The 21,490-nt window shown below is 40.8% G+C and overlaps 1 protein-coding gene across 1 annotated transcript; it reads right to left on the bottom strand.

Annotated features, from left to right (window-relative positions):
* Positions 1-2,619: 2,619 nt before the first annotated feature.
* Positions 2,620-5,744, bottom strand: CXCR4 (C-X-C motif chemokine receptor 4). The gene is made up of 2 exons (XM_086465716.1): positions 5,656-5,744; positions 2,620-3,899 (listed from the first exon to the last, which is right to left on the bottom strand). Exons 1-2 carry the CDS (start codon positions 5,692-5,694, stop codon positions 2,838-2,840), a joined length of 1,101 nt encoding a protein of 366 aa, XP_086321842.1. The 5' UTR covers positions 5,695-5,744; the 3' UTR covers positions 2,620-2,837.
* Positions 5,745-21,490: the final 15,746 nt, after the last annotated feature.

Here is a 21,490-nt window from a genome sequence, read left to right as displayed (position 1 = left end):
AAAAGGAAATAAACTGGTTTTTACCAACACAATGTGTTTGGAATAGCTCAGTGGCTTTGAGAGAAAATTGCCTGATTTGCTCTGGCTTACTCAGAGGTAAAAAAACAGAACTGGGTTCATAATTTCTTACTGTGTTTCCTCATGGAAACTTCATCAATTTGCAAATATTTGCTTGGTAAACAGTACAAATTTGTGTTATATTCATATTTATGGACATATAAAGTTATTTAAAAATGAATACATGTGGCTTTTGACTCATTTTCCTTGCTGGAACAAAACCCCAATGACCTTGCAACTCCCTTTCAAGACGTTCCTTCTCTCCATAGTTTCATTAATTCTACTGAAAACAATGACAGTTTTATAAAACTAATGTAGGTCTCATCCCCCTGGGGCATGGGTTATGTTTTAATTTTGCTAATTTATTTTCTACACAAATGCTTTCTGTTGTTTGTTTAGTGTCCTGTTAGCGGTCTTTGGCAGTAACATGAACTGCTGAGTTTATTCTGTCTTGCACCCTCTTTCCTGCTAACTCTCTGCTTGAGGTAACAGTTGGCTGACTGAAGTATAATGGGAATAATCTAAGTTAATGCTAGAGGGCTCTAAACATTTCCTCAACAAATAAGCAGCAGCGTGTCGATAGCCAATAAATATTCTGTAAGTGCAATTAAATCACAGTGATTGATTGGGCTGGGGTGAAAATCAGAATCATTTAGAACAACAAATTCTTCATGGGGAAACCCTCACTAATTTAAGAAAACACAGAAACCAACAACAAAAATAAACCACTTAAGAAGTTCTGCTCCTATACCAGGTTTTCCTCATTTCTTACCTCTGTTAATGAGGAACAACTTGGTAAAAGTGTGACCTTTTGTTTCTTGTGAATGCATGTTTTCTGTGGTTGACTTATGTTGAGTACTAAGATGTACGTTAGAGTTAACCGATCAAAAAGTTTAGCTGCTACAAGGGGGACCTGCTTCCTCTTCCTTCTGTCTCAGTTTTCTCTCCCTGTGCCTGGCTCCAGGTTACAGGGTCTTGCACTTTTGTAGTGCTTGTTGGATTCCTCATTGAGCTCATTCAATTCACTAAATTGCTGGAAAATTATTTTTTTTCTGCCAGGTTAGTTTTGTGCTGGTTCAGCAAACTGAATCAGCTCAACATAGAATCATATGACTGCTATCGTCATTGCAAGGGAAAATGTGCGCAGGGTGCAGCCAAGGTTGCAGCCTCCTGACTGGAAAGGAGGGAAGCTGAAAACAGAAAGATCTTGTATGTACAAAAGTATCTAAAATAAAACATGCAATTTAATGTATAGTTTGGCATAGTGGTACGTGCTCCACAAGTCACTAGGGTGCTGCGCTTGAGAAACCACATTAGTTCTGGGTAATATCATTGCAATATCCATGGTGCTCGTTTCAGTTCTGGGGGACCAATAGGTATTGTTGGGTTGTTGTTTTTTCTTTTTTTTTGACTTCCAAGCTGTCAATTATTTATAGATCCGTAACAGTTGGTTTTTAATGTAGGAACATCCAAATATTCTCAATGGCTCTGTTCTCTTGGGTATTCCTCACTTTTGAATGCACTCCACTAACATGAAGATATGACTGACAATAATTATTGGAAATCCTATAGTCTGGCTGATTCCTACTAAAGATTATTTTTAAGAACAGGAACACATCCTGGATTTTTAAAAATAATGTTAAGATTATATTATGTTATGAAAATTTGGATGTAGACAGGATAGGGAAAGCTCCATAGAGAAAAAACACTTATCTTCCACAGAGGAGATATACCAGTAACCTTTCTAGTCCAAATGCACTGTCAAATAGCAAAATGGCTTTGATTCAACTGCTTTTGATTACTATTAACATGTGAAACTAAATTTAGAAGAACAGGAAAAGGCAGAAGAAATATAGGATTGACTTTATATGCATGGCATAAATGTTACTGCTGGGCAGTAATCTTAGTTTGACTCCTAAGAAGCTGTAAACTTTAGCAATTGCTTAAATAGATTGGTTTTCATTTGGAGATATTTTGCCCTCAAAGTTCTTTGTTTAAAGTGATAGTTGAAGTCATTCTAAAGATACTGTTAACTGGAGTAAATGTATTCTGGTGAAAAAACCAAATGACTTGGCACTCACAGGTGTCAACTGAATAATCAATACGTACTGAAAGTCATTTTCCTGCTTTTCATACAAAAGCCATGCAATTTTCAAAGAAATCATTGTGCATTGAGAACTGTAAATAAAAGCATTGAGAAAAACATGGAACCAGAAATAAAAATACCACTCAAAATAACTTTTTGTCATACACTTTTATTCACCTTGAACAGAAAATTTTGCAAACCATCAGTTACTGAGAATGGGGAAAAAACCCTAGCATATAACAGAGGCTTTGGTTATAAGTGCCATTTCTACAGCAGAGTTAAGCTATTGAAAATGAAACATCTTGTAGTAAGGTAAAAATCTCCAGCCAAATTTTTAGGAATGTAACAAACAGCAACACTGAAAACATTTACATATAAACAACAGAGAAACATTTTCTAAACTTTTAACAGTCACTTTGCTACAACCCAGAAGTGTTTAGTTCACATACCTATACACACAGACAAGCACTAAAACTTTTGTGAACTAACCACTTGTCCACAGGACCTGCCTAGACAGTTTGTCATCGATACGAAAGTTTTTCTTTATATAAATAAGTCAATTAAACTTCACTGAGACTAAAAGAAACAATATAAAATCCCAACTGTAAATAAATCTGTACATTATGGTCAGTCTTATTTTTCTGAAGTCTTGCGCAGCTTTAAAGTGTCTATAAAATGATGGCAAGGAGCAGCGTTAGCTGGAATGGAAACTTGAAGACTCGGACTCTGTAGACACAGAAGAATGTCCCCCACGTTTGCTTTTTGAAAGAATCTTGAGGCTTGATCCTCTGCTAACTGATGTCAAGGCATTTTGTGCTGATGTTTTGAATTTGGCACCCAGGAAGGCATACAGAATCGGATTCAGGCAACAGTGGAAGAATGCCAGAGCTTCGGTAATGGAGATCCACTTATGCACGATTGTCTCCAAGCTGCAACGATGCCTGATGACTCCTAGCAAGATGAATGTGTCGATGCTGATGCCGATATAATATGGCAGCCAGCAGGCAAAGAAGGCGAGGATGAGGATAACTGTTGTCTTCAAGGCTTTGCGCTTCTGGTGGCCTTTCGAATGTGACAGCTTAGATATTATAATACAGTAGCACGTCAGGATGATTAGACCAGGCAAGACAAGTCCTACCAAGATATGCTGAAATCTGAAGGAAATCAGCCAGTTTTCATGAGGGTACATGCGATCACACAGATACTTCCCTTCTACTTCACTAGTACTGGCAAAAATGATATCAGGCACTGTCAAAAGCACAGCTGGTAGCCATACGCCTACGTACACCACTTTCTCAGCCAACAGCTTTCGTGGTCGCTGGCTGTTGGTAGCATGGACTATTGCCAGGTAACGATCTAAACTGATAAAGGCCAAAATCAAGACACTGCTATAGAGGTTAACTGTGTAAATGACGTGAACTGCCTTACACAGAACGTTCCCGAAGTACCAGCTTATGGCCGCATCCACGGACCAGAATGGCAAGGTGATGACGAAAAGGAGGTCAGCCACAGAGAGGTGCAGCCTGTATTTATCAGTCATGCTTCTTTGTTTCTTCTGGTAGCCCATAACAACAATAACCAATCCATTGCCGATTATTCCTGTTAGGAAGATGATGGAGTAGATTGTTGGCAAGAAGATCCGGTTGAAATCAGCATTCTCATGCTGAAAGCATGGCTCTCCGTAGTCTCCATAGTCGCCTGAACCAATCTCATCCGTGCCATTATCAGAAAGTTCAATGGTTAACCCGGAGAACAGCTAAAAAAAAATGAAAAAATAAAAAAGTTAGATGTTAGCTCCTCTGCAAAAGCTCACTCTATATGACAGTATGTTAAGAACAGTCTCCATGAACAGGAATAGGCAAACTTTTTGAAAACCAGGTGGAAAAATACAGTTTTTAAATATATACATATATAAAAAATATACAGCAAATAGAACAAGTTAAAAAACTTCCTTTGTCTTTCTCTAAGGACTAAGATCTTCTAAATAAGGCCAGGGAATGAAAGGGAAAAAGATAATGGCTACCCCCAGAACTATCATTGGTTCTGGACACTGCAGTGCTCTAACCAGATACATACTACAAGGAAGAGCCCAGAAGTGCTGGATGCACTAGGTTAGTCCACACAGAATATTACCCATGACTTTTAACTCTTGCAACAGCAAGCTATAAAGAAAAAATTTACATAGAAATTCTGCTGCTCCAAAGTCTCTTCACATTAGGGGGATGGGGTCAAGGAGAAATAGAGAAGGTACCCTTGGCTGATGTAATAACGGATAAATAATAGCAAGAAGTCCCTGCTGAGAAGCAACTGACAGCTCCACACACAGAGACAAGGAAACCCACAAAGAAAAGAGAGGTGACCTTAAGCAGGGGACCTCGAACCCCATGGAGGGTCATCACGGCCAGCCACGTTCCCCTCCCTTTGTTACCCACCCTTTGCGGCGGTGGGGGTGAAGGGGGTGAAGCTGCCCGGTGCTGGGCTGCAGCCAGGCTGCTGAACTAAGTACGGCAGTGGAAAAAGGAAGCGAAATTCTGGTGAGGGCATGAAAGCACATCAGGAAACCACCAACGGTTTTGGCCACAACGCTGAAAAGAAATGCAGGCGGGCGAGTGCCACCTGGCTATGTGTAATTCCTCAGGTTTTCAGATTTGAGTTGCCATGCCCTGCGTCCCGGGAGCCCCCGACCCCCGCGCAGGATGCGCCCCGCGGACCCCGCCGCGCTTCACACACGGAGGCACCAGCTCCGCGCGGGCGTTCACGGCGGATCAAAGTTGGAACTTGGCCCGAGATCTCCGTTTTGGTCCCAAACACTCCCAAAACCCCGTGACAGAGGAACGGCCTCCGGAAGACGGGGACGCCGCCGCGTTTCGCCCGGAGGGGACGGCCACCGTGCGCGGGGGCGGCGCGGCGGCTCCCGCGCTCCGGCGGTCCGAGGTTAGGGCGGGCACCGGTGCGGAGGGACGCCGTTGCCGGGAGTCAGATCACTCCAAACTTTCCCGCTTGCCTCCCCCCCGCCCCCTCCTCGTTCCCGTGGCTCTAACCGCTCTACCGGCGTTTTTCAGCCCACAAAGGCGCCGCACGCCGCTTCGGCTGACGGCCACGCAGCAAAGCCCGAGGAACGAAGCGGGGGTCCAGCAGCGGCTGCAGCTGCAGCGAGGTCCGAAGCGCCGCAGCGGCAAGAGGGGCAGGGCTGAGCCCTGCCCGCCTGCGCCCCGCAGACCCTCGCACTTCGGCGGGCTGGGAAGCAGGAGGCGGCGCGGCGCCCGGCTCCGCGCCCCGCCGCGCCCCCGGCCCCGCTCCCCGCGCGGCTCGGGGCGATCCCCGCCCGCCTCCGCCCGCAGCCTCCGCCCGAAGGCACGGTTGTTTGCAAACAGCGCGCACATGGGCGAGCGCGGCGAGCAGCGAGGGCCGTCGCCCCGCGGCCGCGGAGCAGCGGCGTCGAGCAGGCAGCGCCGCCCCGCGCCGCGGGGACAGCCGCGGCCCCGCCGGCCGGCTCAGCTCCCGGCACTTACATCCAGGGTGTCGAGGCCGTTGTCCATGCTCTGAGCCATGGAGCGGTTGTGGGCTCTCGGGTCGCTGTTGCCGCCGCCGCCGCGCCTCTCCCAGCGCCGTCACTCGCAGCTGTACCAAACACACGCCCCGGCTCTTCTGGCGGGACGCGGCTCTTATAAGTTCCCCTGCTGCCCCCCCCTCTCCGCCCCGGGGGCAGCCCGCGTCTGGCTCCTCCCCGGCGGTGTCACCGCGCCCCGGGCTCCGGGCGGGCGCCTCGAACCGCCCTTTGTCTGCGGCGCCGGGACATGGGAACTGCACTTGCCCCGAGTGCCCCCGGGGGCGTTGCTCCTCACGGGGGCATTTGCCACCCTCTGATTGATGTGTTCCTACGAGCGGGTTTTTGAATTTCCCCTCGAGAAAATTCTTTGAAGTGTGTGGTCGGGGCCCGTGTTGCCATGGGTACCCCAGGCGAGCCCCGGGTGAAGTCACTGGTCCGGGAATCGGGATGGAGGAGGAAGAGGAGAGGTCCTGCACACCCTCCAAAATATAGTCAACTCAGTCCTCAGAGTTCTCTCTCATCCCTGCTGAGGAGAGGGTGCACTGGGAGAGGGGGGAAGGAAGGGGATGGTCCTTACTGGGGGTGAGAGGTTCTGCAGACCTTTCAGCGGCTGCGGGTTGCCCGCTGAACTCCTCTGGTGTCTGTGGTTTTGGGGGAGAAGCCTGATGAGGAGCTGCAGGTGCTTCATCAGCATGTCTGAGGTCTGATGACGGTCCCTCGCTCCAAAAAGTTTTGGAACATTACAAGAAAGGCGCCAAGGGAACAATAGAAATCAGGAAGAAAATAAAACATTCTCAAAACATTGTTGCTGCCAATTTCATTTAAAACCATGGATTTGCATGCTCAATGTCTTGTCATCTAAAAATAGTAAACAGTGAGCTCTTTATTTGCCCACTAGTATCAGAAATGCTCCTTGTCTTTCTCCTTAATCTCAAACTTGGTAAATTAATTTTTTAAATGTCAAGGGTGAACATCTTTAGCAATGGGCTGTTTCCAGTAGTTGGATAGTCTTACCAAAAAAAAAAAAAAAAAAAAAAGAGAGAAAAACCTGAAATTGTGTATGTAGGATAAAAATAGCAATCATCAAATAGGTTTGCAAGGGAAAATCAAGCGAAAGATAACGACAAATAAAACAGAATAATGGATTTCCTTTACAGTTGTCTCTGGGGTCTCAGTATGGTTGATATTCATGCAGGTAAACTAATTTGCAGAAAAGATTTTGATTAGTGTGTTGTGCCCCCCCTGCCCTGTTTTCATAACTCACACCATAAAGAGTAACTATCTTGTGAATATTTGATTCAGTTATATAGATTTACTCTTTACAGTTGGAATCTGGAGTGGAAAGAAGAAGGGAAAAGGGCATTCTTTATGTAAATAACAATATGCGAAAATTACTCTGGCAGCCTTGAGGGATGAATAAAATGAGTTTGACAAAACTTTTATTCTTAAATACCCCTATTACCAGTTTACATGCTTCGAGTTAGCCACCAGTTTTAGATGCAAAGATTATTTTCGGATATTTGATGATAGTCACTCTTTTACTCTTCCCCTAAAATCTCTAGAACTCCTTCTCATGCACTGCAGCGAGGATGAGTTTGGTTATGATCGATAACACTGATTATCTTTCTTTTTTGTTAAAAACATAGTATGTAAGGGATGACCTATAATGTGATTATGCACTTTAACTACATTGTAATTTGGTAGTCGTTCATATTTTGTTACCAGGTCTGGAATATCACATAAAAGTTGCATTGAAAGCAAACTTTAATTGACTATAACCCAGGAATTAGCAGCCTTCAGAAAACTCAATATCTACTTTGAGTTTATATCCAGCAAAATTTGAGAGGGATACCATGCTAGAATTCTATAGAAATAAAAAAATCTTCTACTGAATCCCCATTTTTAGATACTAATCCTAGGCTTACGTCACCGTAATTCTACTCTGCTGAACTTCTTTAAAAACAAGTGTGACAAAATGATAATTATTGCTATTTGTCCCTTATTCTCCATAGAAACTGTGGTGTGCTCACTACTTTCTAGACATACAAACAAGAAAATAGATGCCCCAAGTAATCTGCAGCCCCATGTTAGATGACCAGGCAGATAAATGAGCAGATGAGGGATTTTTCTGTGTGGATGAGTAGGATCATGTCTGTGTAACCATCTTTTTCACTTATGGAGGACGCCCAGCTCACGGCACCAGCAATTGCTGTGAAGCTGTCAGCAAGGGTATGCTGCTTGAAAGGCTTTCCAGCCTAAGGAACTTGCAAACATGTGAACCAGATGTTCAGGAACATGCATGTTGAACAGGTGCTGAAAAACTAATCAGGACACGGAGCTGCATATAGGGGAGATGAACTTTTCAGGAAAATTGGATCCTACCTTGCCAGAAATTCATGTGGGTGACAGATGTATTTTTAAGGAGAACATATCCTCATCTCTGAGGGGCACAGAAGATTAAACAGTGCTCCTTCTCTATGTATGCAGTGCAGGACATTAAAATATACTTGAAGTGCAGATGACTTGTGGCAGTGGCTGCAGATGAGCAAAAAAAATATGTATATGTACCCAAACTCCAGAGCTATTTGGCAAGCTTGAGAGCTGGTTGGTTATGGGTGGATAGCACGGAGCGCATGGACACGGGGGATGTCGATGCACAGAACTGTAAGGGTAATTACAGCCCAAGTAGGCAAGTGTTCTCACACCTCCGTTTTACTGTGCAAATAGACCTGTGACAGCAAAGCCTATCCCGTGAAAATGGATTTCGTTAATGAATGGGATATGGGACAGTCACTTGGTTATTTGTGTTAGTAGATAACTTAAGAAATTCGGAACTGAGGAATGATCTAGTTTCATGGATTAACCCTGAAGCGTGGTAGTGCTGAGTGGTGGGAAATGTGGGGATTGATACCCTATCTGATGAGATGTCACTGAAACGTGTTTGGATGAAGGTCCTCTCAAACTATCATTCACACTGCTATTTTGTTATCTACAATCTTGGCTCCCTTTTGTTTCTCCTATCAGAAAATCCATGTGAAAACTTCCTTTGTTGCACGGAGGACCATCGAGGGCAAGTTAATGATTTCCAAAGTGATAAAAGAAGGGAGCTGTTTCTGCAGAGCACGTAATTCAGAGTAGAGCTACAAATCTTCCTAAGACAGAGCTAGCAAATAGCAATTTCCAAGCTTATGTTTTGCATTACATGTTTCTCTGGTCACAGAATTACTGTGAAAAATCAGTCTCTGCTTAATCCATGTAATACATATTTTTGTTACTGCAAACATGCCCTCTGAGATTAAAAATCCTACTGTTATGCTAACAATGCAATTCCTTAGATTGTGAATCATTAACCTACTTTTTGGTCTCCTAAAAAGAGACATAAGGGCTGGTCATGCAAGAGCAAAATAGTTTCTAATAAACCTTTCCAATGGGAAAAATAGCCTTTTGATTCACTATCCACAGAAGCAGAAAAATAAATCGCATTTTATTTAAGTATGTTAAATTACTTACTTAACCTGAAGACTTCACAAGTGTCTTTAACAAAGTAAACTTCTAGCTAATAAAATTTGATGACATCATTGTCTTTGGCTGACACCTGAGACAAAGGAGATATGATCCCTGGTTTAAGTAATATATGAATACCACTGTAGTGTGTTAATTACAATGGTTTATTAATAAACTGTTCCTTATTTTTTAGCGTTAATGGAGCTATCCTTTCAAGACACATAGATGATTATGTCTTAAAAATACATAACCAGCAATATGGCTGAAACTAATGTACTATATAGTAGGGAGGGAATAATTTTCAAATAATCACCATACATGTCAATTCCTGTAGCAGAAGGCTTCTGAAAGTGGGGAGACTGTCTTTTGAAAAAACAACAGAAAATGTGCTGAGGATTTGCAAGACATTAGCTTTGAGTAGTGGATTTTTCTATTCTAAAGAATCCTGCAGGGAACTGACATTGAGGACTTGCTTGCCACTAGATGAAAAGTGGTTTCCTTATAAAACTCAAACGTTTATTACTATACACTGTATTGACTTAATGACAAATAGCATCTTCAAGTGGCCCGAAGTTGTATACACAGAAAGGAAAAGGATATATTCTGCCTTTTCCATCTGATCTTTCTGTTGAAAGGGGAAAAGTATCAATCTTACGCCTGTTAGAACGGTTACAAGCAGTTTGCTGGAGTTGGGTTTCAGTTAATGGCTTGCTTTGCTCTTGGTTTTCAAAGCTCCCTGCCTCCATTTCTTTCTGCCCGTGCTGCAGTAGAACAAGCCTACCAACTGTTACCCTGATCCTGGAAGGAGGGTGTCTGCCCACCTTATGGGCAGGGTGCCACCCAAATTTACTGATTTGAAAGCAGAAAGACAAAACAAATCTGCAGAGGAGCAGGACATATCTTTTTGTTGGTAGCACGTTACATTACCACAGGAATAAGTCCCTGTATGAAAGGAGCGATACTTGAATACCAGAACAAAATTAAAGGAAAAGCCTTGCATCAGTATAAGGCAACAACAATGTTATCAACACTGGCATAAAAGACAGATATCTTTATGGTTCCTTGCTTTTAACAAGAAGAATTTATTTTGTTTCCTTTAAGTATTGCCACAAGGCCAAGATGTCTAAAGTCAGCACAGAAAAGTCAGCAGGAAAAAAAAGTGCTGTCCTCTAAAAGGAATCATAGTCCCTGGTTGTGTTTTAGTTCCACCTCCATCTGTGGTCTGCAGCAAATCACTTAACCCTTCTGACTGTGTTCACCCAACTGTAAAATGGGGATAACAATACCTACTTACCTACCTCAGAGGAGAGTTGTAGGGATTAATTGGTTGATGTTTGCAAGGCACTTTGAAGACAGAAAGTGCTTATTTTAGAGCCTGTTGAAATTATTGGTGACACTGATCAGCTAAAATTCAAAGGGGACCAAACTCATTAAGGTTCTGATCTTCTTCCTCCATTTGGCTATGTTTATGGGTTAGCAAATCTCACTGCATGCGGACAGTTTATTGTTTGTTTGGAAGCAGAGTAGACTAAAAAGATGCTTTGAACAACTTTGTTAATCCTTTTAACAAACATGTCTTCATTTGCATATCACTGAAGCTGAAGGTTTTATCTTTGATGATTATATAGCAGAACACTTCTGGAGACATGTTGAAGTGCTTGTTTTTTTCCCAGAATTGCGGTCAGATCAGAATTATGAAAACAAACTAAAACCTACCAAATTATATCACAGGTAATTTCTTTACTATAATGAGGTAGGATTTTGGCTTTCATAGCATTCAGATACATTTCTGTTTAGCTATGAGATGTGTTTCTTACGAGGTTCTTTCATGCTGTAAAATTCCATCAGAAACTTGCTTGCAGTTTAGTTTGTATTACTAAAGACAGGATTTGCTTCTGTGGGCCCGTGCTAAGAGCATGGTATATTGCTGTCTTAAGAGTGGATGGATAAAATTAGCAAATCTAGTTCAAATATCCATGTATACATGCATGCAGTTTCACAATTTGACAATTTCTTAGTAAGTAGCTTTAGAGGTATAGTTATGTCTGGAACTGCGCATTGCTTCTCCTACCAGTGTAAACAGAACGTAGCTCCCTGGAGACTGAACAGGGCCCTGAGCGACCAGGTCTAACTTTGAATCCAGTGGTTCCTTCCAGCCTGAATTATTCCATGACTCCAAATAGGTCCACCAGACCATGTCCTTGTGTCTCTGCTACTAGCAGTGCCCAGAGTTACCTCGATCAAAATACATCCAACTTACACTTGCGTACATTTAGCCTGTTTGCTCTACACAGTGGAAATAGCATTTTGATGTTGTCTTTCCGCCCTGACAGTTTTTGATCAATCTTCAGTTGAAATAGTGTCTGTGGAACTGTCGGCTTGGGATGTAGCAAAGTGTGCTAGCGTGTGCCATGTTTTCTTTATCATTTTCACACATTTCTTCCAATGCCTTTCTTTGGACGTGGTAGTAGGTATTGATTTTTCACATTCACAAGCGTCTGAGCTTGCTGAAATAATTTCTTTAGCTCATTTACCCACTTGTTTTTGTGTCTAAAAGTGGCACTGAAAGCAGACTAGGAGCAACAACTCTTCCTGTTTAGCTCAGTTTAGAAGTCTGAAGCTCACGAATGTTTTAGTTTTATTGCAACAGCTTTGAAGTAAAGTCTGTACGTACGGGTGCTGAACCTCAGCTGGGATATTTGGTTTTGAATCTGCATGCCAGGGATTGCTCCTGTCTCTGCTTCCTCTCAAAACTGGCGACTGAGTCTGTTGTTCAGCAAGTAGGGAGGTCGCCCAAATTCAGTGATGTGCATTCCCATCATTTCTTTCTTTTGGATCTCTCCTCTCACTATTTCCCTGAAAATTCACTTTAGAATTCCAAGTATTTTTTTACTGCTGGAAGGCAGGTTTGCCACATGCCATGGGGATATGGCCTTTTTTCTATCAGGAGGTGCAGGAGCAAGACTGGGTTTATGTTTTTGGGTCAGTGCTTCCTACTTAGGTAATATAGTTGACAGCATTTACTCAGTAACTGTCCATTAATTTGATGTCTGTTGAAAACATGAGCCAACACTTCTAAAACAAGGAAAAAAATCTCCACTAAATGTTGCCAAATTTTCAGTGCTGCAGCCAAGCCCTTTATATACAGTATTTGCTTAAATACCATGAATAAATACACATGCACAGCCTGCTATATCCATTTATTTATAGTCAAATATAAGGATGTAGATAGAGAGCTGGTACATTTCTTTCTCTGTCCATTAATTGCCAGTGAAATGAGCATGATCTTACACAGTTAGTATTTTGGTTATGAATAGTGATATTTGCTCTTGCTGTTTGGAAAATTTGCTAGGTAGGATTTGGGGCCTAATCTTTGTAAACAATCACGGAGGTGTCACACTATGATTTATTCTCAGACATTGGGTGACCAACCTCTATGAAAGCAGGAGAACTGCTTGAAGAAATGATTGGGATGTTGAACCTGTTTCTAATTTAATGGGGAGATAAATCAAATTTTCAGGGTATCTTTTACTGCATAAAGAGTGCTCCAGCCACGTGATATAAAGAGCTAATCTCTTACAACTGAACTTGCTAAACTTTCATCTTGCTGGTTCAAATAATTTTTTAAAAGTGGAACAGACAACTTTGGTCAAGCTTTATTCTGAACCAGGCATCATCCATGTCATTTCTCTAATGGCTGGAATGAAGAATTTACAAACATTGTGGCATGTGCTCTGCTTGATTTGACAAAAAAGTGATAGTGTGCTAATGCCTGATCCAGATCAGGTCTATACAGCTGGGCGATTCAGCAACAATCTGTATGAGGAACTGTGGAGCCCTCACTTCTACAAGAGAAGGTGAGGCAGAATCCTTGAGGAGCGTAAAGAACAGAAGATGAGCATCGTAGAAAATAAAGGGCATTAAAAATTTCTTCCTGCTTTTCCATTTTCACAAGAACTGCATTTGGCTTGTACGTGGACCGTAATGTGAAATAGCTGTGTTCCTCCCTGCCAGGGAGAGAGGAACTTACCAGTCAAACTCAGTTCAGCTGTCTGTTTTCACTGTTTCACCAGATTATTGCACACATGAGAGGAGGGTCTAGAAAATTAGTTGTCATTAATATTTGTTCATGTGTGCATGTCTGTTCACGCTTCAGTATACCTAGTTAAGCATCAGCATACATTAAAAAGAACCTTCCCCAAATGTACATATAAACAGAGAACAGGTGAGTAAGTGTCAGTGAAGAAGTGAGAGAAAATGCCGTTCAAGCAAACTGTTATCTGGGTTTAGCTGTGTCATTGCCCTCTGAGGTATTGCTGGACAGTACAGGGACTGTAGAAGCTTCAACACTTAACAGTTCCAATGGGTCCAATTTGGCTTAATTTACACTTCAAAGTTTTACCATTAAAAATTGTGGTCTGTTCCCTTTCCTTCAGTCTTAAGTTCAGTGCAACTGAACAAGGGAAGAAAGACTTTAGTCTTGAAATACTCACTTTATAAATGAATTTGTTATTCTAGGAGTTTGCCATTATTTTAAGTAGATGATTCTATACTTCTGAGTTTTTTTCAGTACTGAGTGAATATTGTGAAAAACATACAAGAGGGGAATTCTAAAAATATTTCTAGGTTACAGTCTGTGTTCAGGACAGTCTGTGCTAAGTGCTATTTTATCTTTTTTTTTTTAACTTATAAAAACAGGAAGAAGCCTTGTTACTTCTGAGGACCCTGATAAATGTTTCTACCTGTCTTTTTCTAGAAAGTTCTCTTCAGGTGCCAAGCAAGGGTCACTGTAACCATGGATACTTATACTCCATTTTCCCCTCGTGTTTCTGTGAAAAACTTGGTATGATGCCCAGTTTAAACCGCATTTTGTGTTAGGTAATCATAGGCTCAGTCTGTTCTTGGGTATTGTGGTTTTAAGTTTTCAACGGTTGCTCTGTGGTTTGAAAGCTGTGTTTTTTATTCCCTCTTCTTTTCTAAGCAAAGACGATGTTAAAGCAAAGTTGCTTGATAACAATTATTCCACCAAAATAAAGTCTTTTGGGAAGGATTGATTGTCATGTGGTTTAAAACTGAAACCAGACTAAGAAACCACTTTACTCTAGTGTCACATTCCATGCAAAATGTATAACATTTTTGGAAAGAGACTATTCAATTCCTAGAATTTGTCAAAATGCACTTAGGAATTAGAAAAGACATGGTCTGTTTTTAACATATATCTTACAACTCAGTCTTAGAAAGATTTCTACATGTATTTTAGTGAGAAGCTGAATACTTACTTTCCATGAGGTAGCCTGTCAATCCTCCTCTGCTGCTTTGATATAGATCTACAAAGGGTCTAAGTCTAGTTGAAAGGACAGTGTAATTATAGATTTTCCTCACCTTTCAAAAACATTGGGGGTGTTGAATAAGAGGCCAAAGGCAAAGATAACTAATATCAATAAGTATGAATGAGAATATAGAAATGGAAACTGCGCTGCTGGATGTGGAAGTAAAGCTCAAGAAGTGCCATGTGATCAGACCAGAAAAACCATATCAGCTCCATCAGATTCTGAAAGAACGATGTTAAATGAGACGTCTTGAAACAGTTAGTTTTTAATAAATCTGTCAAAACCAGGACAAAGTCACGTGACTATTAAATGGCAAATGCACGGCCTACGTTTAAAAAGAATAACAAGGGCTACTATTGCTTTAGTTGTCTTATTAGCATGCAAAGCTTTAGAACAACCTCTGGTGGGAAGAATATTTAAAAGTGTGGAAGTAAATGGAAAGTAGTGTAAAAAGGAAATTGAGTGTGTAAAGGTATATTGTAGTAGGCCTCATTAATAGCTTTCATTGATAATTAATTTTGTAGGCAAAGGGAACAGAGCAGGTTCCATTTGTCTGGACTTTCATACAGCATTTTATATGATGCTATTTGAGTGTTGACGAGCTCAGTTTGTTAAGCTAGACTCTGTGGGAATTAATACAGTATATCTAATGAGAATGAAGAAGTTTACGAAGGGAAATAACAATGATGACACTGAAAGGGAAATAGTAGACTGCAGGAAAGCAATCAATAGAGCTCTCGAAGGTTCATTGTTGGAACCAGTTATACTTACTATTTGCATTAGCTTTGGGACAAAAAGGAGTAAGCTGCTGAAATTCACTACTAGCGGAAAATGAGGTGTCACTGTTGAAACTGGGATATCCTCAAACATAATAGAAGGGAGAAAACCATAAATATACTAGCCAGTTGCTGGATGAGTCTAAATTTCTCATACACAGCTGAGAAAGAGAAGTCCTTGCTTATTGAATGTATCAAGTAGGTTATACTGAAGGGAGAAAGAAGTACTATTGCTGCCATACAGAACACTGGAAAGATGTCTTCTGAAATATTTTTTACGATTCTTAACAAGAAAAAGGAATTCAAATGGAATAGGAGCAAAGAAGGATGATCGGGATGAAGTGTGGAATGGAGAGCTGCTCCTGTGAGAGGAGACTGAAAGAGCTTTTCCTTAGGCCACAAAATGAATGTTGAAAGGGACAACGAAGCAGGATAATAGACATCTGGGAAGGAAAAGATATGCTTGGACCAGTATTAGCACACAAATGACCAACTGTAATCTCATGGTGAATACACATTGTAAAATCACAAAAAAGTTTTTAACTGTCAGAGGAACAAACTTTAGGAACAGTTTCTCAAAAAAAAGAGAATTTTGAGCAATTGAATGCTTTGACAGATTTGTTGGGAGTTGTTTACCCTAGTTCAGCCCCATTATCCTAGGTTCTGATCTGAAATTCTGTTTTGCAATGTCTGTGAAAGTTAAAATATCACATACCTGATGATCACAGAATCTAAGCATTTGTCTAACTTTTATACTGTGCATTTTTGTTAAATTCAGAAGAGTTTATGTCCCTTTCATTAGGATTTCAGGTGCTATTAGGGTAGCAAGGTCAATTTTACGTGAGATGGAAATAACTGCTGAGAAAGTACCCTTCTGATGCCTAAAGACAAAGTAGACTGAGTAGTTCATAAAATCCTGATTTTGCTCTAAGAGAGAAGACGTTTTCAGTCAGATTTTAGTGTCCAAGCCATGAATTTATGCCAGGGCTGGTGAGCAAGTTGACCAATATAGTGATTGTGCTGCTTGTATCAAGTGTAAGTATTTGTATCTGGAAAATACGGATTTTAGAGTAGCGTATAAAATCAGTCACGTTCTGTACTGCTGTTTATCACAAAACCACAACCAAAATCATTAATTCACTAGTTCCTGACTGACTATGTAAGAAGCACTATTGTAGAGAAGATTCAAGAACGGCCAGTCGTAGCCAAAGTGTTAGTTTTTGAAAACAGTCAAACACAAACAGTTCAAATCTTATGTACAAAGAGACAGAAGAGCCTTTTCATCATGTGTCTGTCTCATTGCCGGTGGAAGGTGGTTTCCTATAAGAGAGGTAGCAACCAAAGGCAAGAAGAGGCAAGCAAAAGCAAAATGTAAACATACAGAGCCAGAGTCTAGGGGTTAGGGGGAGGCAGGGCCTGACATGGTAAAAGCAAAGTTTAATTGTGTTCTCAGACTTCGATTTTTAAATTACCCCACTGAGGGAAAGGCTGCAGTCTAAACAGCAAACACTTCGGGTGCATTATGTTAGATACTAGGGAATACAATCACAACCACAAATCTATTGAAAAGTTGTTTTTGTTAAGTATTGGAATGGTAGCTTGGATGCTACCAGAATATGTCTTTTAATATTAAATGCTCTGTAGAATTTGAATGTGCATTTGAGTCTGTTCTTATAAATTAGGTGTACACAGTGAAATAGAAGTAGTGTTAAAAGGAACAACGGGTTGCCTCTACTTCTAGATAACATCTAGCTGATTGCAAAGCAAAACTTGTGCAACTTCTTATACTCCAGTCAGGGACAGATGGACAAGAAGTGGCAGTGAGTGTTTAACTGGCCTCATGCCTGTTCTTTGTCCTAAAGTCCCTGAAAAGACTCTTAGTTCTGGGTAACAAAACACTGGTAAGTCTGCCTATGATTCTTCGTAATAAATATTACATGCAAACCACTTTCCATAGAGATAAATTCCTTCTCAGAGAGATAGCTTGTGAGCAGGGCCCACAGAATAAAACTAAAAACGCAGTTAGCTTAGTGGTAAAGGATAAAAGGGAAACATGTAAAAATAAGACTGTATCTGCAATGTTTGTACATGTGATAATGAAGTCCTGTGTACAATCATCCCAGCATAACTTGTCCAACAGAAAATTTCATACATGAAATAACAGAAGCATTGATATCAGCTCAATTATTTACTTGAAAGTGCTAGCAACAGAAATGTAATCTCCCTGACTAACTTATGCATAGGCTTTTCAAAAAAAGGAGTACGGAGCTGAGCACAACCTGGATCCTGGTGTTGTTCTCAAGGTGGAGAAATCACCTTGAAGTTAACAGGTTTTTATTTGTGGAATGAGGGCTGCTTTGGGAAAAGTTAGGTTAAACTGTGAAGAGAGCAAAGAGTAGCAAAGAAGGAAAGATGAACAATAAGTTCAGAAGGAGCAAACAAATAGGAACAGAGGCAGCAGGGTCATTGACGGAAAGGAGCATGAAAAGATGGTGACAGATGAAGTTGATAGTCCCTCTTTTTTATTTTCAGCTGTCACAAAACCATAGAAAAGCAACCTCATCCTGGTGGATAGGAAGAGGTGAAGATTTCTCAGTCAAGGAGCAGGTCTGTTTGAATTGCTGCAGGCTGAGCTGAATGACAAATGAAAATGCAGAGGAAAATAGGGGCCTTAGGGGAAATTTGTCCTAGCTCAGTAAGGACAGGGGTACTACCAGATTCACAAAGGCTTATTTATCATCCAAGGAAAAAAGCCAAGAGAAAGTAGAGAAAATAATGGACTTAAACTTTATTTCTGTGAGAAATATTTTAAATACAAATAGACAGACACAAAATTCTTTAATAATACGTCTTGGTGCATTTGTGCTTGTGTCTACTCTAAAAAGAAAGGAATGCAATGCTTGTGAAAGTGTAAGACTGGGGGCTTTCAAGACAGGAAAACCTGTTTTATTCCTAGTGCAAGTAGAGCACAATGAGTAGAAGTTAAATATGAATCATGTTATAATTTCAATCTCTTGCTGTTAAATAGCAAATCTCTTTATCTGTCTATCCACCGTGTTATTACTAAAACACTTTAAAAGTATTTTTATCTCTATCAAATAGCAATTTTCTTTCTACTACTATTAAACAGCAAACCTCTGTGAATTATGCCTCTGGTTTCTTGCATGCATATGCAACTACACATATATACAGACATTCTTTGCCCTTTGAACTGTGAAATGGTGCGGAGGGAACAACTCTCTTTTTAACTGTGACAGTGGACAGCCTATAGCATATTGCCTACTGAACTACACGACAAAGGTCCTCTGAGGACCAAAATAATCACCACAACAAGTCACCAAAGTAGCATTTTATCTGTTTTGATTACAGGAATCCCATAGATGGGGGGCTTTATTTTTTGCAGAGTAGTGCTGTAGTAGCCCCCAGGGTCCCACCAGTCTCATTGCTAGCCATGAGGACACTACCTACAGAATAAAAAGAGTTTATTTAGTTCTTTCCCTGCAGTAGTCAACAGGGTGTCATTTAGGTCGAAGTGTAAGATGGGGCCACTTGTCCATTAGGAAGTGGAATGAAACCTCTAATTCATTTTATGTAGCCTACAAAACAGCTGCCAGACAGTAATAATTTTCAGTCGGTGCTGACCTGGGGTAGCTTTAACAAGTGACCTAGAAATGAAAACCTTGGTAGACAACTGCAAATCCCCTGAGTTATTTGAAAAGGCATGCTTCTGAAAGATTTAGAAATGTATAATTTAGTAAGGGACAGAGAGTATGTTTTAATTAATATGCTTGTATTTTTCTAGGTCGGATCTTCTTTTCCAGTTTACTTGATACTGTTGTTTATATCAGAAAAGAATGGATGTAAAATTCTACTTTGTAAGAATAGTTGTGTTTTGTATCAACTTTGCATGAAATGAAATTAGCTCGTGAGCAGGAAAGTGATGCAGAATCAAACTCTTGGAGTGCATATTTGCATTTATGAAAATGAGTGAAAATGCTAAGAGTAACTGCAGTGCATTTTGAAATCAGCAAATCATTTCTTTCAGGATCGGGTAATGAGACTTTTTCAGGGCAAGGGCAGGAGCGAAAAAGACTGACACTGTTAGGTCTTGAACAAACATGAATAACAGGGGTAATTTATAAAATAATGAATGGCTTAGAGAAAACAGAGGGGGAGCTTATTGTCTTCTAATTTTACACAACTGAAATAAGGGGACAGTCAGTGAACTTAAAAATAGTGACCTATTGCTCCTTTGGCTGAGGAAGCCACACAGCTGGTGTGTCTGAGCACCAGTAGCAGAGGGAGGTCACTGGCCAGACGTGTTGTGTGTGCTGCTACAGCTTTCAGATCACTGAAGCTACAAATGTACACGGGTTCCAGAAAGGAGAAGATGCTTATTGTGTATATCCAGAGCTGTTACAATCAGTAATATCTGCTTCCACAGTAATAAGTTTCAGGCAGAAAAGGGATAGATGACCATTCACTTTTGTTTTTTTCTGGCAGTGTTAGTGTTCTGATGTTTTAGTTCCCTAAATTGATTCATGGTGAATTTGGAGCCTGTATAAGGGAAGTGGTGGGATTATATTGCTACGATCAAGACTAGATTAGAACTTCTTACCAGTAATGTGAAAATGCATTTTTAGAGATCGGTGTAAAATACATGGCAGGGGGGGAAAGTAAAAGATTTGTTAATTAGGGGCAGGGGAGGGAGTTGCTTTTTTTACTGCTGGCCGCTGTCAAATGAAGGACACTGCGTAATATGTGGTAGGGTCTAACACAGTGTGGAAATTCCCATATTTCTGTTGACATAAACCACAACATTTTAATTTACCTTGACAGGAACTACACTCCAATCCTTGCCACACAGAACTTGTCAGTTGGGACTCCAGGGTTTTATTAATGGCTCTACCTTTCATGAGCTGGATGACTCCAGGCAAGCCATTTAACCGCCATTGCATCAGCTTAATGCTTTTCAAAAAGAAGATAACTGTGTGTACTTGAATCCAAGAAAACCTTGAATATTAGATGATCTAATATCGTATGGGTCAGATTAGGAAATGTGCATGATAGGTTAACGTTTCTGTAAGTTAGGTTGTTTGGGGTTTTTTTTGAAAAACCAAACCAAACCAAAACTTCGGTTTTGAACTGTTATTAAAGGGGACCTCAAATTACCTTACATTGACTATGACAATACTGTGCCTAAAACAGCAGAGAAACTCTTAGTGTGGCCTGCTTGGCCTTCTGTCACAGATGCAAAGTTGCCTTATATTACCTTGTATTTTACTACAAGGCATTACTCCCCAAAGTCTGACCATGCACATGTTTTACCTCTACTAAATCAAGGTTATCTGTTGTCTTGTTCTATGTCTGTCATACTCCTACCCATTCATTGTAATGTGTACGAAATATTTTTCTTTTACTTCCAGCTAGCAAGAAACTTTTAGCTGTATTATTTTGGGCTGTTTGGTGGAAATATTGAGTTTTGTGGTTTTCCCCATAGATGCTGAGGTTGTTGACCTCTATTGAAAGAGTTTGTGGGATAGCTGCTGAGCCATTTCTGTCTTCTGCACACCTAAATTTTGCTCTTGATGTTGACAGTTTCATAGTTCCAGTAGGATAGAGCTGTCATCAAGGGAAGTTGAGATCACACAGCATGAAATGGCCCCTCATTTAAAAGACACTGAAGGAGAGTTTTGGACATGGAGAACAAATAATTTAACTTAGCTGAATGCACCCGATGAGAGGAATGAAGAGGACCGAACATGCAGATGATGATGGTCTTCTAGTGGTTTGCACTGGTTTGAAGATTTAATGAAATATGCTTCTGAACATTGATCACACATGTGGGCACAGAAAACTGGACTCCTCAGATCATCAGTCTATGAATTTCTATAGTAAAGTTGTAATGAAATGGTGAAGAACAAGTCTTGCACCAATCAAGGCAGAAAAGATTTTGCTAGCCATGAATTCATATGTAGGAGATACGACACCTTTCGCTTAGGTTTGTATTTTGGTTTTAGAATAGCGTCCTTGCAATCCAAATAGAAATGTCTTTATCTGGAGTCAGAAGGAACGTTTGCCTGGACTAAGTTAACAAGCTAGGGGGGAATAAATTTGTAGCTTAGGCAGACACTCCCTTTTTTTTTGCAGTATACACCCAAACTGAATGACTTCAGTATTAATAGTG

This window comes from Leptosomus discolor, chromosome 5 (assembly GCF_034619465.1).
Source record: "Leptosomus discolor isolate bLepDis1 chromosome 5, bLepDis1.hap2, whole genome shotgun sequence".
Taxonomy (NCBI): Eukaryota; Metazoa; Chordata; class Aves; order Leptosomiformes; family Leptosomidae; genus Leptosomus; species Leptosomus discolor.
Note: the sequence above shows the minus strand (reverse complement) of the source record. Positions and strands in the feature narration are given on the sequence as shown.

What these genes read in the sequence shown, in the direction of transcription:
- CXCR4 (XM_086465716.1), bottom strand. Translation starts at nt 5,694, where the DNA reads ATGGCTCAGAGCATGGACAACGGCCTCGACACCCTGGAT. An exon ending in ACGGCCTCGACACCCTGGAT is followed by an intron (nt 3,900 to 5,655) that starts GTAAGTGCCGGG and finishes ATTTTTTTTTAG; the next exon opens with CTGTTCTCCGGGTTAACCAT.